Below are 18439 nucleotides of genomic sequence, written 5' to 3'. Positions count from 1 at the left end.
GTTGGAAACCATATAATTGTCAGTTCATTACGATTATTAATATGATTCTTCAGAGACGGTCTAATGGCTGGGAGTCTTTATTGACAGGGCCACCAAGGAAGAGGTGCAAGTTATTAGCACTAGCCCTTAGAGAGTCCTGCTGCCAAGGGAAAAGATCAGTCACATCACGGTTGGTCTACCCAAGAGCGCTAGCCCTCTGGAAAAAAGAAGAGGCCCATTCCCCTATCACTCACACCAGCAGCTGCGGTAAGCCCGCCTCCAGGCCCAGAGAGCTCGGAAGACCCGCCTCCTCACGATTAAACGAAGAAGGCAGGAATTGGAGGCTAAGTCGGTGACGTAACCTTCCGACTTAGGTGGCCTTCCGCTCCGGCGCCTGTCAGGAGTGGGTTAGGGGGACATTTAGCGGGGCTCCCCAGTCCCTCGGCTCTTGGAAGTGCGATGAGGTCGGTTAGCTATGTGCAACGCGTGGCCTTGGAGTTCAGCGGGAGCCTCTTCCCTCACGCAATCTGCCTCGGAGACATCGATAACGATACAGTAAGTGCATGCGCATTGCAAGAGACGCGGCTTGGATCTGCGCCGGGGAGGGGCGAGGAAAGGGAAGTGGAAGCGGCTGCCGGGGGTGGGGTGGGGTGTCACGTGATCAGCGAGCATGCGCGTTGGGTCTAGCATGCTGTGCTAAAGAAGAAAAACTTTATTGATAGTTTAAGTGCCTGGATATCGTCACCGAATTACTTGGCCTGGTACCATGAGAGTATTGTTTTAGGGGAATCGGTAGTTGATCCTCTGCCTAATTCAGTAATTTGTTCAGAGTAAGAACTTAGTAAACTCCGGTGGCCAAGTTTCGTGGATGGTTGCTTCTACAGTTAAGCCCGCAGTGACATCACCACTCAAATACCACTTTGCCTTTCCGAGCCTCAAACATTTTTCAACCGTAAATTGGAAGTAATAATACCACTCTGCTCTCTTGACCCTCCTCCTCCTTCGGTGCTTCACATAGGCTTAAAACCCATCTCTGCTGCTATTACAGTTGGCACATAGCGCTGCGGTAGATCAGTGTACTTCTCTGCCTCGCCTCCCACCTGGTCGACTCTAAGCTTCTCCGGCAGGGGCATCAGTTGACCCTGTCACTCCCGTCTTAATAATGTTGGGTTTCTGCAGTGCCTGCTCCCTAGTTGACGCAGGTGTTTGGCAACTTTAAAGCGCCACACATTGGTTGAATTACAAGAACAATCTCCATTTACCTTTTCCTCCTCTTGCAGTCGTTCCTTTTTTCGTTGTTTAAATTAGTTAATATGGGTAAAGCATGTAGAACAACGGCTGGCATACAGCTAACGCTCAGTGTTAGCTGTGTTATTATTTGGTTCTATTTTTCTGCAAATATTGATTTAACTGTCTATTATGGTCCAAGGAACGCCGGGGCACAGTGGTTAAGCGCTCGGCTGATAACTGGAAGGTCGGTGGTTCCAACCTACCAGCCGCTCTGTGGGAAAAAGATGTGATAGTATGTTTCCCTAAAGATTTACAGCCTTGGAAACCCTATGGGGTGGTTCTACCCTGTCCTATAGGGTCATATGAGTGGAGATCGACAAGACAGCAATAAGTTTTTTATCATGCTCCGAGGACTCTGCTACGTTCTGGGAATTCAAAGATGAACAAGACTGCCCCTGCCCTCAGGAATCTTATAATCTAGCTGGGTAATAGTCACAAAAATAACAGACTGTAATGAGATGCATTGATTACAATATGTAAAGAGTACTGGGGGTGGAGCATCAAACAGGGCCCTTGATGGAGTTTGAAGCCCTTTTTTCCCAGACTTTCTCTTTTGAATCATTATCTCTGACAAGTTCATATTTTTAATGCAAAACATGTTACTCCCCTCCACTCCTACCCTCTACCCTATCTCCTTACTCTGCTTCCCTTATTTTTTTCGTTTTTCTCTTCCCCTATTTATTTATTATTTAAACTTCTGTTATTATGGACTCATGGATTATTTGTTTGAGTCATCATTTTTATTTCATTCAATGGCTTATAAAACATTATGATCATTTAGTTTGTGCTCATATTGTCCCATATTTGATTAGTGGGAGTTCCTTCAAACTGGTTCCTGTATGTCTTTCTCTCTCTTTTTTTTTTTTTTTTGGTTGTTTTTATTGTGATAAAAAGATGTTTTTGCCAATTCAACATTTTTAAGTGTACCCCGTGTCCTTATGATATATCCCTGTTATTCTTTGGCATTTCTTTGCTTTCTGACACAACACGATGGTCCAGGCTCATATTTATTGTTCTTTCTGTGCCTCACCCTTGAGAACAGGGACGAATTACCCAATAAGCAAGGTAAGCACGTGCTTAGGGCATCAACAAAACAGGGCACCAGTTGTCTAAAGCAAAGACCCATAGATGCCAGGCAGACAGGACACAAGGAAAAGTGAGCGCCGCAGTGGAAGGGAACTGGCAGGACACTAAATGAAATGGATACCAGCTCCAGCGCGTGAGAATGTGCTGGCCGGAAATAAAGTTCCCACAGGGACGCAAGGGCACCTACTCGCAAGGTTGTTTAAGCTGTGAGACCCCTATCACTTCAACACCTTCACTGACATCTGTCTCCTACGTTCTCCTCCTGTGTTTGTTAACATCTGTCTCCTACGGTCTCCTCCATGTAATTGAAACTCTTTATCTTGTGCATCTCTTGGGAATATACTATTTCTTTCTCATTAACAAGAGGTAGGGGTGGGCTGTCTAGTCTAACTCTTGCTGCATTCACCTAATATGCACCTGGATCCAGCATGAACAGTTACTGGGCAAGGATGGATTACATTAATAGATAACAGGTCTCTGATCCATTTTGAGAGAACATCTTGTACATCCACATCTGCTGATTCAGCAACTCCAGCCAGGAGGGCCAGCAATGCTCTTTGCCATGATACAAACACAAGGGTATGCTCTTGTGCACATCCTGGTAAACAACCAATGGGAACTCCAGATGACGCACAAAAGTGAGGGAACTCGAATAAATTGACCATTGCAATGAATTCAATCAAGTTACTTTTTAACTGCTGTATAGCATTTACGTATAGAGTTGTGTCCTAAGTAAAAATCTTAGTACCCCGGATCCACTAAAAATTTTATGATGCAGTTCATCTCATTCCACTAAAATGGCATATGACACTTTTGCATTCAATCACTAATATTATAGTTGCATTTAAAAAGAAATTACATCATGGATAGCTAAGACACACACACATATATACGTATATATATACAACACACATATCCTGTTCGAATGCATGAGTGAGCAGAGGAGGGGTCACCACAGATTATCATTGTTTAGGGCCTCATATGCCTTAGTCTGGCCCTGGCTGAGAGCAATCTTTTCTCCAAAGATCCCTGGTTCCTTTTAGTGGAAATGGAATAATAAACCAAGATCTTGATACCTGTCATGGATTGAATTATGTCCCCCAAAAAAATGTGTGGATCATTTTGGCTGGGCCATGATTCCTGGTATTGTATGATTTTCCTATATGTTGTAAATCCTGCCTCTATGATGTTATTGAGGGAAGATGGGTGGTAGTTGTGTTAGTAAGGCAGGACTCAGTCTACAAGATTGGATTGTGTCCTGAGGCAATCTCTTCAGATATAAAAGAGAGAAGTGAGCAGAGAGACGGGGGGCCTCATACCACCAAGAAAGCAGTGCCAGGAGCAGAGCGTGTCCTTTGGACCTGGGGTCCCTGCACGGAGAAGCTCCTAGTTCAGGGGAACATTGATGAGAAGGCCGACAGAGAGAGAAAGCCTTTCCCTGGAGCTGACGCCCTGAATTTGGATTTTTAGCCTACTTTACTGTGAAGAAATAAACTTCTCTTTGTTAAAACCACCCACTTATGGTATTTCTGTTATAGCGGCACTAGATGACTAAGACAGTACCAGATATGCTGGTTGTTACTAGTGTGTCACTGCTTCTAGGGCCTCCCAGTGGACAGAGGTATCAGATATGCACACACATACACATACTCTTAAATCTTATCCTTCATCTGTCTATAAAACCAAAAACCAAATCTGTTGCTGTTGAGTCAGTTCCGACTCATAGTGACCCTATAGGACAGAGTAGAACTGCCCCATAGAGTTTCCAAGGAGCTGCCGTCGCTCTTAACCATTGTGCCGCCTAAAAACATAACCTCCTGAAGATACCTCCAAGGTACATGCTAGGTAACTCCTCCTCCCCCTTTATAAAAAATTTTACTTATTTTGTTGTTGTTAAGTCTGCTTCCCTGCTTCTCATCCCCACCTCCCCAACTGTTCTGTGTTCTCTTTTTCCCCAGAAGACAAGGACTAAAGTATCCTTATTTTCCCTCCCTGGTTCTGTGATGGAAAAGGTATCTTATGAGGCCTGTTTTGGCTCTGCCTTCTCTAGGGAGGAAAAAGTTATTCTCATAAATTTTCATCATGTTTTATGGGCTTTCACATCTCTTTATAGTCCAAGCAGTACAATTTTATGAGAAAATCAAGGAAGGCATTTTACTTTTTAAGTAGTAAATTAACAAAGTGACTTTAGATGTGCAATATTTTCCATTGTATCCGATTGCCTTCTTTAGTTAAAAGGGAAAAATACATAGTACGTGTTTTTTCATAACTTCATAGTACCAGCTTTTTTTGAAATTGTACTTCTCTAAGTGAATGGCTCTGTTACACGCCCAGTTCTGCAGTAATGATGTATTTTTTCACCATTATTGTAAGCTCCATAAATCTGTTGCCGTCAAGTTGATTCTGACCCATAGCGACCCTGTAGGACAGAACTGTCCCATAGGGTTTCCAAGGAGCAGCTGGTGGATTCAAACTGCCAACCTTTTGGTTAGCAGCCTTACATTTAACCACTGCACCACCAGGGCTCCTTAGCTCCATAAGGACAGAAATTTTTATCTGTTTTTCACTGCTATATCGCCAACCCCTAGAACAGTGCCTGGCACTCAGTAAATGTTTATTGAGTAAATGAATATTGTTATGAAAAGTAAATGCAATTATGTGTTTCAAAGCAATTTGAAGGTTTTTGCATGTAATTAGTAAATATAAGAAGGACATGTAGCTGAGAGAGTTGGTCAGTGTTCAGATATGGTACCCTCAGCTTCCATGAGTGTGGATAGAAATTTTGTTAGTGGTTCCAAGGCCAATACTTAGAGATTTGGGGGTGGGAAAAAGACTGATTTCAGCCTAATAAACCCTTCACCTAAAGTTCTTTGGAACAGATTTCTTTCTGGCTAAGTCAGAGGGAGAAGCCAGGAATAGAATCCACATGCTCTCGGACTGCCCTCTGAAGCCTGGCTGCATCCTCGAGAGAAAGCCTTTAGAAGGCTGAAGCAGATCACAGGAAGATCTCACCTCCTTTCTCCTTTAGCCTTTCTGAGCTTATGGTGTACTCTCCAGCTGGGGTTCTTTAGTGTCACTGAGTGACCTCCAGAGGCCAGAGGCAGGATGGACCACAAAGAAGCAGAACGGCTGGAAAGAATTAGAGCTGCTGGAAAGCAGATGGGCTGCCCTGGACGTGTCCTCTTCTAGGATGTCTTCTGTGGCCTCACTCCCTGCCTGGCTGGGTTGCATCTCCTTGCTCACTGTACTTACCACACTGCTTTATGATTTTATTCCTATATCTGTGCCCTGTTAAACTGTGAGTTCCTTCTCAGAAGGGAGTCTGTGCATTTATCTTTGCATCTCCAACTGATTGTTCAGCTTTACCTGAAAACTGCAGGGCTGGCTGGACATTTTTTGCCTGTTGTTCTGATTTTTCTTTGCTTAAAAAAAAGTCTTTTGCTATTTGTTCATTAAGTAAACATTGATGAGGTCCTACTATGTGCTATGGCATTTGTTGAATGAATGAATAAAAAATAAGGGATGATATGAAAGATGCTAAGTCCCCTAGTCTTGGAGGCATTTAACTAGAGGCTGAAAAACCACCTCATATTAGTACTTACAGTGGTGCCCTGGGGGTGCAGTGGTTAAGAGCTATGGCAAGCTGTGGCTACTAACCAAAAGGTTGGCAGTATGAATTCACCAGTCGCTCCTTGGAAATCCTATGGGGCAGTTCTACTCTGTCCTATAGAGTCGCTATGAGTCAGAATCGACTCCACGGCAACGGATTTGTTATTTTGTTTTGTTTTTTATTAGCACTTACTATATGTGTCAGTTGTAGTCCCTGTGATGCAGGCACGCTCTGCTGCTAACTGCAAGTTTGGAGGTTCTAGTTCACCCAGGGGCACCTCAGAAGAAAAGCCTACCAGTCTACTTCCAAAAAAATCACCCATTGAAAACCCTGTGGGGCACAGTTCTGCTCTGACATACCTGGGGTCACCATGAGTGGGAATCGACAACAACTGGTTTATATGCCAATCACTGTTCTAAATAATTTCCTCTATTAACACAATTCTCACAACAACCTTATAAGGTTGTTGTTGTTAGGTGCCGTTGAATCGGTTCTGACTCATAACGACCCTATGTACTACAGAATGAAACACTGCCCGGTCCTGTGCCATGCCCACAGTCATTGTTATACTTGAGCCCATTGTTGCAGCCACCATATCAATCCATCTCATTGAGGGTCTTCTTCTTTTTTGCTTACCCTGTACCCTACCAAGCATGATGTCCTTCTCTAGGGACTGATTCCTCCTGACAACATGCCCAAAGTATGTAAGGCGTAGTCTCGCCATCCTTGCTTCTAAGGAGCATTCTGGATGTACTTGTTCCAAGACAGATTTGTTCATTCTTTTGGCAGTCCATGGTATATTCAGTATTCTTCCCTAACACCACAATTCAAAGGTGTCAGTTCTTCTTCAGTCTTCCTTATTCATTGTCCAGCTTTCGCATGCATATGATGCGATTGTAAATACCATGGCTTGGGTCAGGCGCACCTTAGTCTTCAAGGTGACATCTTTGGTTTTGAGCACTTTAAAGAGGTCTTTTGCAGCAGATTTGCCCAATGTAATGTGTCTTTTGATTTCTCGACTGCTGCTTCCGTGGGCGTTGATTGTTGATCCAAGTAAAATGAAATCCTTGACAACTTCAGTATTTTCTCCGCTTATCATATTATTTATTGGTCCAGTTGTGAGGATTTTTGCTTTCTTTATGTCGAGGTGTAATCCATACTGAAGGCTGTGGTCTTTGGTCTTCATCAGTAAGTGCTTCAAGTCCTCTTCACTTTCAGCAAGCAAGGTTGTGTCATCTGCATATTGCAGGTTGTTAATGAGTCTTCCTCCAAACCTGATGCCCTGTTCTTCTTCGTATAGCCCAGCTTCTCGGATTATTGCTCAGCATACAGATTGAATAGGTATGGTGAAAGGATACAATCCTGATGCACACCTTTCCTGACTTTAAACCACAACTGCTTCTTGATCTATATACAGGTTCCTCATGAGCACAATTAAGTGTTCTGGAATTCCCATTCTTCTCAATGTTATCCGTAATTTGTTATGATCCACACAGTCAAATCCTTTACATAGTCAATGAAACACAGGTAAACATCTTTCTGGTATTCTCTGCTTTCAGCCATGATCCATCTAATATCAGCAACGATATCCCTGGTTCCACGTCCTCTCCTGAATCCGGCCTGAATTTCTAGCAGTTTTCTGTCGATGTACTGCTGCAGCCACTTTTGAATGATCTTCAGGAAAATTTTACTTGTGTGTGATATTAATGATATTGTTTGATAATTTTTGCATTCAGTTGGATCACCTTTCTTGGGAATGGGCATAAATATGGATCTCTTCCAGTCAGATGGCCAGGTAGCTGTCTTCCAAATTTCTTGGCGTAGATGAGTGAGCATTTCCAGCACTGCATTAGTTTGTTGAAACATCTCAATTGATATTCCGTCAATTCCTGGAGCCTTGTTTTTCACCAGTGCCTTCAGTGCAGCTTGGACTTCTTCCTTCAGTACCATCGGTTCCTGATCACATGCTACCTCCTGAAATGATTGAACATCGACTGGTTTTTTTTGGTATAATGACTCTCTGTATTCCATCCATCGTCTTTTGATGCTTCCTGTGTCGTTTAATATTTTCCCCATAGAATCCTTCACTGTTGCAACTCGAGGCTTGAATTTTTTCTTCACTTCTTTCGGCTTGAGAAATGTTGAACATGTTCTTCCCTTTTGATTTTCTCTCTCCATATATATAAGGTAGATACTTTTATTATCCTTGTTTTATAGATGAAAAAGTATAGATAAAATAACATGATTCAAATCTAGACGGTTGCACCCTGAACCCCTATGCTATGCAGCCTGTCTCCTGTGTGTCTGTGGAAGACCAGGCAGCTGTAATTGAAGCATCAGGTATAGAGAGTTTGATATAAGTGACCCAGTTTTATGCTTCTGTGAATTAATTGTCCCACCAGAAACTTCCATAACTATTTAAAAACAAATCCAAGGTTCATATAAAGTAAACCATGATTAATAAATCCCAATTCATTTCTAACTTTTCTTTACTGTTGATCTGTTAGCTCTTTGTTGCCTTTAGAATGAAATCTCTCGAGAATCTTAGTTCACCGTATTTTAGGGACAGGAAGGGAGTGTTGAATATACCCCCAAGGGAACATTATGAAGCTGTTTGTGGAAATAGGATTTGAAGCTTCTTTGTTATCAACTCTGTGCCCTGGTGGTACAGTGGTTAAGCATTCGGCCGCTAACCAAAAGGTCAGCAGTTCAAATCCACCAGCCGCTCCTTGGAAACCCTATGGGGCAGTTCTACTCTGTCCTACAGGATCACTATGAGTCAGAATCAACTCGACAGCGACGGGTTTGGGTTTTTTTATTTTGTTATCATCGTTAGCCCCTGGGAAGGGTGGCCAGCCGTTTGGGACTCACAGGGAAGTGGAGTACCCAAATGCAGGCAGTGGAGAAGAGACTCCATGCAGGGAGCCTCCACTCCTCAGAGCTTATCCACCACTTGAGGGCACCAGAGGCCCAGAGCATGGGTGCTGCCCCACCCCTTCTTGCTCAGTTCCTGCCTGCGCCCCCACCCCCATATATTCACTCAGACACATGAAAATCAAAAGGTTTTGCTAGTGAAGGGGGGACCCCAAGAGCTGACATTGTCTTTTTATTTGGCCCCTGATTAACTAATGAGGTCTGAAGTTAGAGTCTCCAGAAGTCTTTGAGCTGCTATGCAGCATGTCACGTTTGTAACGAACAAAGTAGAAGAGCCGGAAGTCAAGTCTGTGGGGCACTGAGCTGTTCTTGGATGGATCATGGACTCTGTAGTGCCCCCATTCCTCCTCTCCTGCTCCCAACTCACATACACAGCCCTAACTGGAAATAAAGAAGCTCTGGAAAACTGTGACTATGTTGGTCTCAACTGAGTTTTAATAAAGTTGATGGAGATAAAAATTGAGGTCTTGTGATATCCCTAGGATAGGCCGAGTAGAGAGGAGCTTGGGGTCGTTCAGCAGAATCCCATCCTAACACTTTCTTCTCTCTCCATTTGAAGTTAAATGAACTAGTGGTGGGAGACACCAGTGGGAAGCTGTCCGTGTATAAGAACGATGACAGCCGGCCATGGCTCACCTGTTCCTGCCAGGGAATGGTCAGTATTCAACTCACTGGGTTTTGAGGGGGGAAGAGATCCCTCTGCCCAGGGGCTGTGAGGGAAAGTCCCGCACAGAAGCATACCAGTGTGTCCTAACTCACCAACTGTTCGGCCCAGCCACTGCTTCCAAGATAAATTAATTCAGGGAGGCACACCCCCAGACAGTGAATGCTCTCCAATCTGGTCCCCCTCCTCCACAAGGCTGGGTGGTTTTTTGTTTTCTGTTGTGGAGTGACTACCTTGGTACTTTATGGAAACTACCTAAGGTTACCTGACCTTACAAAGTATAGTAGAAAATGGGGGCAATAGTTTGAATAAGTCTAGAAGTACCATAATCTGGCTGTATTAGATGTAGGGTTTTTGTTTTGTTTTGTTTTAAGGCAAATTGTCTTAACTACCTCAGGTCTAGTTAAATGGAACCATAACACACTGGCTTGATTACTGCAGACTATCAATGTAGATCAAATGGCACAAGTTTTCAGGGGATGGTGATGATTAGGCAACCCCTTCCTTCTTGCCTCACAGAGATCAGGGAGTACTGGTCTTCCTCAGGGTACCTCCCTGAGCCTCTCCTGCTTCTCTTGCAGCTGACTTGCGTTGGTGTTGGAGATGTATGTAATAAAGGAAAGGTAAGAACTCTAGGGAACCGGATATGGAATGTATGGCTGATTGCCTTCATGAACAACTGCCTCCTTTGCCATGAGACCAGAAGAACTGAAAGGTGCCTGGCTACCATTACTGAACATTTTGACCAAAGGTTCCATAGAAGAATCCTGATCAAAAGAGGAAAAATGCAGAACAGGATTTCAAATTCTAATGGACTCTAGACTTTCTGGGGCAATGGAGGCTAGATGAGCCCCTGAAACTATTGCCCTGAGATCATCTTTAAACCTTAAACCAAAAATATCCCCTGAAGTCATCTTAAAACCGAGCAATAGTTTAGCTTAATTAGTAAAAAAAATGTCTGCCTTGAGCACTATGCTTGTTTAAAAACTATCTATGTGGGATCAAATTGACAACAGCAACTTGAAAGATTAGATAGGAACCTTAGATGGGGCAGTGAGTTTATGTTAATGGGGGAGGAACAGCTCGGAAAAGGAGGGTGAGAACGGTTGCACATCTCAAAGAATGTAGTCAGTGTCACTAAATTGTACATGTAGAAACGGTTGAATTGGTGTATGTTTTGCTGTGTATATTCTCAACAACAACAAAATAAATTTAAAAAACATAGAAGGCGCACATTATGTGCGTAAAAATGCGGTACCCCACTCCCCACCTCCAGCTCCATCAGTTACCTCCCAGTCTGTCACCCTCCCTTCACAACAAAACTCTTAAACAAATTGTTTACATTTGTGGTCACCTTTCAAAAAAAGAACTCTAGGGAAACTTGGAACTTTGGTAGCACTCCAAGGCCTTGTCTTGATCCCCGTCTCAAGGGGGAAATCAATCGAGAGTTAAAGACTTCAGCTCTAACCTCTGTGACTTAACTATAAGGCTTGAACCCAAACTTTCTGCCATTCTATCTCTCCTATACGTCTCTATCGCTCAGAACCTGGTGGTGGCAGTGAGTGCTGAAGGCTGGTTTCACTTGTTTGACCTGACACCTGCCAAGGCCCTGGATGCTTCTGGGCACCACGAGACACTAATGGGAGAGGAGCAGCGTCCAGTCTTCAAGCAGCACATTCCGGCCAACACCAAGGTCATGCTGATCAACGACATCGGTGGGCATGACTGCCTTTGTAGGCAGTTGGGGCCATAGGAGTCAATGGGTAAAAGAGCAGATCTCAAGGGATTGAGGGGGGAAGGTCAGTATTCATTTATGCCTTTGTTTCGTATTTAATGTGGAGTTGTACTAAACTCCTATGGTGAGCCAGGCATTGTTCTAAGCACTGGGATTACAATAGTGAATAAAACAGATCAAATTGCTATCCTCTTGGAGCTTGTTAGGAAGAGACAGAAAAGAAAATAAGTTTTGTAAAAATATTAAATAGTATATGAGAAGGCAGTAAGTGCTATAGAGAAAAGTAAAACAGAAGGGGCTAGAGAGTGTTGAGGTAGAGGTAGGGGTAGCAATTTTAAAAGGAGTTGTCGGGGGAGTCCTCACTGAGAAGGTGACATTTGATCGAAAATGGAAGGAGGTAAAGGGAGCAAGCCATACAGATATGAAACTGATATTTAGGCCAGCTGCTGTCTCAGAGGTGGTGGGTGGTAGGTATATGGAATGATTCAGGATACTTGAGTTGTGTATCTGAGAGGAGTACTAGGGAAGAAGTGATAAGACCTGCAGAAACAGGGTAGAGTGTTGTAAGTACAAGGAAGGGCAGGGAAGCAGGTACCAGACTCAAATTGTGTGAGGTAGATAGCACAACAGACTGGGCATGAAGCTACACTGGACAGAAAGTGCCAATGATGGTGATGTTAGCAGAGTAGTGGAGGGTGCTTATAAGATTCAAACTGATGGATACAGATTTGCTCCCAAACAATCTTGTTTTCTCCACCCACAGATGGAGATGGGTGTTGCGAGCTGGTGATAGGTTACACAGACCGTGTTGTGCGGGCTTTCCGTTGGGAAGATCTGAGTGAGGGCACTGAACATCTGACGGGGCAGCTGGTATTCCTCAAGAAATGGATGCTGGAGGGTCAGGTGAGAGGCTGAGCTTGGGGACTGAGGAACCCAGGGCATGGGGAGGAAGGACTTCCAGAGGAGGCTTGTGGGAGAGCAGGCATGGGACAGGGCACAGTGGGGAAAAAGGGAAAATTACCTTGTTGAGAAAGATCCAGAAAGGATACTTTTCATTCAGGGTCTTAGGACAAATTCTAGTAATAGGCAAAGAGGAAGGAACACTGGGCTAAGAATTAGGAGTGTGTGGTGGGTGGGATATGGACTGTATCAGGACATGGACCTCATTTGGGGCATGCACAGATGGCTGTGTGGAGAGGAGGGCACCAGACAGGAACCCTATGAATTCCAGAATTCTTCCTCCTGCTGCTGCCCTTGAAGCCTGGAGTACTATTTCCAGTGCTCCTCCCCATCTACAGGGCCCCACTTCCTGCTCTCTATCCTGCCTTACGCCCCTTTTGCCTGGTGCAGCTGGACAGTCTCTCAGTGACTCCAGGGCCCCTGGGTGTTCCTGAACTGATGGTATCTCAGCCAGGCTGTGCTTATGCAATTCTACTGTGTACCTGGAACAAGGACACTGGGTCCCCCCCTGCCTCTGAAGGGGCTACAGAGGGCAACAGGTAAGAGGGTACAGGCTGTGATCGTGTGGGGTACATGGAAGCTCTGGGATGGCACATGGTAGTGAGATGGGCTTGCAGTAAACAGAGCTTCTTCATCTAGTTCTCAGCCCAAGTACTTCTGTCCCATTAAGGACCCAGGGAATCCTGGGCTTTAACCTTATGGCACCTGGAAGAAAGTCAAAGATCCCAACCTGACAGCTCCGTCAGTCTTTTTCCATTTGCTATGTGGGTCAGATGGGATTAGCAATAGGTTTCCAAGCTAATTTATATCTCAGAAGCCCTTACAGGGATAGGGAGCCACTGAGGTCCTAGAGAACTAAGCTCCCTTGGTCTCCCACTTAGCCCATCCCCTCCTGTCCACAGGGAGCCCCCTGCTACCCGAGATGTAGTGCTGCACCAGACGTCTGGCCGCATCCACAACAAGAATGTCTCCACTCACCTCATTGGCAGCATCAAACAAGGTGAAGGTGGGGTGGGAGCAAGAGACGGCACTGAGGGTCAGAAGTTAGTTCTGGGGTAGAGGACATACAGGGCCTTCCCTTCATGTCTAGTCCTATCCTTCCCTCCCTGCTGCTGGTCACCATTCCACCTCTATGCTCTGATCTTGCTCTGCTCCTTCACGGTTTCTTCTTCTGGTCCTTCTCTCCCGTTCACAGGACACAGCCCTGAGAGTGGTGGCTCTGGCCTCTTTGCCCTCTGCACCCTGGATGGTGAGTTCCCCAGGTCAGCTCTGTGGGACAGTACTGGGGTGGGAGGTTACATGCCTGTGAGATATGGTCAGGGGTTTGGTCCCACACACCCCCTGCCTGCCTCCTCCCCTACAGGGACGCTGAAGCTTATGGAGGAAGCAGACAAGCTGTTGTGGTCGGTGCAGGTGGATCACCAGCTTTTCGCCCTAGAGAAATTAGATGTCACGGTGAGTGGAAAACCTGGTGGAGGGGAGCATTTTTGCCTTCTCCTCATGGAGAGATTAGATTTAAATGAGGCCAGTTTCACATCACAGTTAATTCTCAACTTTTATCTTAAGTCTCTTTATTGTTGTTAATTACTGTTGAGTTGCCTCTAACTCATGGCAACGTTATGCATAACAGAACAAAATATTGCCCATTCCTATGCCATTTTCATGATCTTTGGTATGTTTGAGCCCATTGTTGTGGCTATTTTGTTAATCCATCTCATTGAGGGTTTCCCTCATTTTCACTGACCTTCTACTTTACCAAATATGATAAGTCTCTTTAACCCAAACCCATTGCTGTAGAGTCAATTCTGACTCATAGCGACCCTACAGGACAGAGTAGAGCTGCCCCATAGGGTTTCCAAGGCTGTGATCTTTATGGAAGCAGACTACCACATCTTTCTCCCACATAGCGGCTGATGAGTTTAAACTGCTGACCTTTCAGTTAGCATCCAAGCACTTAACCATTATGCCACCAGGGCTCCTTAAGTCTCTTTAGACAAGTCTAAATCAGTAGATTTGACTCATTGAACACTAATGACCGAAGACCAGACAAGTTGTGGGATGACATCAAGGACATCATACATGAAGAAAGCAAAAGGTCATTGTCTTAGTCATCTAGTGCTGCTCTAACAGAAATACCACAAGTGGATGGCTTTAACAAAGAGAAGTTTATTCTCTCACAGTCCAGTAAGCTACAAGTCCAAATTCAGGGCATCAGCTCCAGGAGAAGTCTTTCTGTCTCTGTCAGCTCTGGAGAAAGGTCCTTGTAATGCATCAGTCTTTCCTTGGTCTGGGAGCTTCTCTGAGCAGGAACCTCAGGTCCAAAGGACGCTCTCTGCTCCCAGCACTGCTTTCTTGGTGGTATGAGGTTCCCATGTGTCTCTGCTTGCTTCTCTCTTTTATATCTCAAAAGAGATTGCGTTAAGGCACTATCTAATCTTGTAAACCTCATCAGTATAACCTCATCACAGTGATAGACTTTACAACACATAAGGAGATCCCATATAACCTTATCGTAGTGATAGAGTTTACAACACATAAGGAGGTCACATCAGATTACACAATCATACAATACTGGGAATCATGACCCAGCCAAGTTGACATATATTTTTGGGGGACACAATTCAATCCATGACAGTCATTAAAAAGACAGGAAAAAAGAAAAGACCACAATGGATGTCAGAAGAGATTTTGAAACTTGCCCTTGAATGTAGAGTAGCTAATGTGAAAGGAAGAAATAATGATGTAAAAGAGCTGAGCAGAAGATTTCAAAGGGTGACTTGAGAAGATAAAGTATTATAATGAAATGTGCAAGACCTGGAGTTAGAAAACCACAAGAGAAGAACACGCCTGGCATTTCTCAAGCTGAAAGAACTGAAGAAACAATTCAGTCCTCGAGTTGCAATATTGAAGGATTCTATGGGCAAAAAATTGAATGATGCAGGAAGCATCAAAAGAAGATGGAAGAAATACACAGAGTCACTGTACCAAAGAGAATTGGTCGACATTCAGCCATTTCAGGAGGTAGCATATGATGAAGAACCGATGCATTGAAGGAAGAATGCTTTGGCAAAAAACAAGGTTCCAGGAATAGATGGAATACCAATTGAGATGTTTCAACAGATGCAATGCTGGATGCGCTCACTCATCTGTGCCAAGAAATTTGGAAGACAGTTACCTGGCCAGCCGACTGGAAGAGATCCATATATACCTATTCCAAAGCAAGGTGATCCAGTGGAATGTGGAAATTATCGAACAATAGCATTAATATCACATGTAAGTAAAATTATGCTGAAAATAATTCAAAAACATTACAGTAGTACAACTGCAGAAATTTAAGCTGGACTCAGAAGAGGACATGGAACGAGGGTTATCATGGCTGATGTCAGGTATATCTTGACTGAAAAGAGAGAATACCAGAAAGATGTTACCTATGTGTTACTGACTATGCAAAGGCATTCTACTGTGTGGATCATAATAAATTATGGATAATATTGCGAAGAATTAGAATTCCAGAAAAATTATGCTTGTGAGGAACCTATACATAGACCAAGAGGCAGTTGTTCCAACCGAAAAAGGGGATAGTGCGTGGTTTAAAATCAGGAAAGGTATGCATGAGGGTTGTGTCCTTTCACCATACTTATTCAATCTGTATGCTGAGCAAATAATCAGAGGAGCTGAACTGTATGAAGAGCATGGCATCAGGATTGGAGGAAGACTCATTAACAACCTGTGATATGCAGATGACACATCGTTGCTTGCTAAAAGTGAAGAGGACTTGATGCATTTAATGATAAAGACCCAAGACTACAGCCTTCAGAATGGATTATACCTCAACATAAAGAAAACGGAAATTCTCGCAACTGGTCCAATAAGCAATATTATGATAAACGGAGAGAATATTGAAGTTGTTGAGGATTTCATTTTACTTGGATCCACAATCAACGCCCATGAAAGCAGCATCAAGAAATCAAACGACAGGACTTTGGGGCAACGCAGCATTATAGTCAGAAGCACCGCGCCATCCCTCTGCAGCAAAGATCAGAAAAACTAAGTCAAACAGTCACACATCAATTCTGAAACCTTACGCATCAAATGAAAAGATAAAGAACTCAGCCAAGCACAAATGGAATAAGAAGCTGACCAAGGACAGACAGCGAGGAGACATACATGCAGAGGTCCCCTATTAGCTACTGCAGCACGGATCCGCCATCTTGGACTCCTGTTGGAGATCAGCGAACAAGGGGTATGAGAAAGCAGCTTCACGGAGCTTCCAGCAGGAGACAGAACAACCGGTAACCAGCAATATAGGCTTTCCCAGCCCCCACCCTTCTTCACCCCCACTTAGCCTGCTCTGCTTCCTGCAGCCACAGTCTCTTGGCTGAGAAGCACTCCAGTGTCGCTTGGATTCCACCAGCCTGCACTGGCCGGCTCCCTGAGTGCCTTTTGTTGGCTGCTGGTGTTGCTTTTTTCTGCTTCTTTAGATTTCTTCCTTACCTCTCACCACCTCCCCCTGCTTTCTCTCAAATACCTGGCTCCATGCTCCATCTTTGCTTCTTCCTGAAAGGCTGCAAAACACTACTTTACTGTGAAACTACTTCCTGGCCCCGTGCCGCCACGCTGGTAGGATCCCTGGGGCTTTTTTGTTTGTTTGTTTGTTTGCTCTAATTTGTTCTGTTTTGATTTGTTTGTTTGTTTTCTTTCTCTTTTCTCGGCTTGGGAGCCCCTTCTAGCCGGGCAGTACCACGCAGCTTGGGAGCTACTCCCTTACACTTCACTGACGCACAGGGACATCCCTGGGAGCATTTCTTTTTTCTTGTTTGTTTTTGGTTTGTTTTTTTGTTTTTTTTTTTGTTACTTTGTTTTGTTTTCTTCTCTCTCTTACTGCCTTTTTGTCTTTCTTCATTTCTAGTTTCTTGATTTATTCATTTTTTTCCTTTACCCTTTTTCTTTTTTTCTTATTTTTGTTTTTCCTCATTTCTCAGTCTTTCATCTCTCCACTCCAATAGCAAGCTCCATTAGCACTCTTTTTTGTTTATGTGTATGTTTTTGGCTCCTGTTCCTCTCTCCTCTCTCTCATCTTTCCCATACCAATCTTAGCTCTACACATCACAATCTACCCCCTCCTTCCTGCCTGCCTGCACCATGCGCTGAACGTCACACTCCCAAGCAGCACAGGCACGGCCTACTGGAACCTGCCCTGCACTGACTCCCGGTCCACACTGTCAGCCTTGGTACGTGCCACAAAGAACCCATTCCAGCAACTCGCCTTCAGCTGGACCTGCCCTGCTGTACCATACCTGACTGACTGACCCTGCCCATTGGAGAAGGACGTGAAAAGTATCTTGCCCACAGACGAGCAAACAACAAAGAACACACAACCCACCTGCTCAGACATAACCAAATAAAACAAAAAAGCAGGACGAAACAAACAAATCTACAATCAATAAATGAGGAAAATCACCACTGAATGCCCCAAAGACAGCAGAAAATCTCAAAACATTTACAAAAACAGGACAGGATGGCTCCAGTAGGCATCTAAAACAAAACACCAGATGACCTTTCAGTAGAAGAAAAGGCACTAGACCTAACTGATAGGGAATTCAAATCTCTAATATTCAGAATTATCCAAGAGTTGAAGCAAAAAGCAGGCAAAAATGAGGAGAAAATAGACAAATTCATGGAAAAGGCAGACAAATTCAGGAAAAATACAGACAAAAAATTCAAAGAATTCAAGAAAATAATACAGGAACAAAATGCTAAAATAAATTCACAGCTAGAAATCATACAAAAACAACAATTAGAAATCCAACATAAACAACAAGATTTCAGAAATCGACAGTGTCATAGAAGGGCTGAGGAGCAGGTTTGAAATGATGGAAGACAGGATCAGTGAAATTGAAGACAAGCACTTGGACGCAACTCTGAGGAAAAATCAGAAAAAAGAACGAAGAAAAATGAAGAAACCCTGAGAATTATGTGGGATACAATCAAGAGCAAAAATCTGCAAGTGATCGGAGTTCCAGAGCAGGGGGAGAAAACGGAAAACACAGAGAGGATCATTGAAGAATTGCTGACAGAAAACTTCCTCAATATCATGAAAGATGAAAAGCTGACCATCCAAGAAGCTCAACGAACCCCATATAGGATAGACCCCAAAAGAAAATCACCAAGGCATATCATA

At 43.9% G+C, this 18439-nt stretch overlaps 1 protein-coding gene across 1 annotated transcript in view; it reads left to right on the top strand.

Moving 5' to 3' along the window:
• The window catches only part of ITFG2 (integrin alpha FG-GAP repeat containing 2), a 22635-nt gene continuing 4196 nt past the window's right edge, over nucleotides 1–18439 (top strand). Inside the window, exons 1-9 of the mRNA XM_023735682.1 lie at nucleotides 1–534; nucleotides 9459–9554; nucleotides 10145–10186; nucleotides 11107–11278; nucleotides 12062–12201; nucleotides 12649–12797; nucleotides 13161–13258; nucleotides 13454–13507; nucleotides 13622–13713. Coding sequence (XP_023591450.1) covers nucleotides 439–534; nucleotides 9459–9554; nucleotides 10145–10186; nucleotides 11107–11278; nucleotides 12062–12201; nucleotides 12649–12797; nucleotides 13161–13258; nucleotides 13454–13507; nucleotides 13622–13713 — 939 coding nt within the window. The 5' untranslated portion in view covers nucleotides 1–438. The remainder of the gene's footprint in view (nucleotides 535–9458; nucleotides 9555–10144; nucleotides 10187–11106; nucleotides 11279–12061; nucleotides 12202–12648; nucleotides 12798–13160; nucleotides 13259–13453; nucleotides 13508–13621; nucleotides 13714–18439) is intronic.

The sequence above is a fragment of the Trichechus manatus genome, unplaced genomic scaffold (assembly GCF_000243295.1).
Source record: "Trichechus manatus latirostris isolate Lorelei unplaced genomic scaffold, TriManLat1.0 scaffold00081, whole genome shotgun sequence".
Classification (NCBI taxonomy): domain Eukaryota; kingdom Metazoa; phylum Chordata; class Mammalia; order Sirenia; family Trichechidae; genus Trichechus; species Trichechus manatus.
Note: the sequence above shows the minus strand (reverse complement) of the source record. Positions and strands in the feature narration are given on the sequence as shown.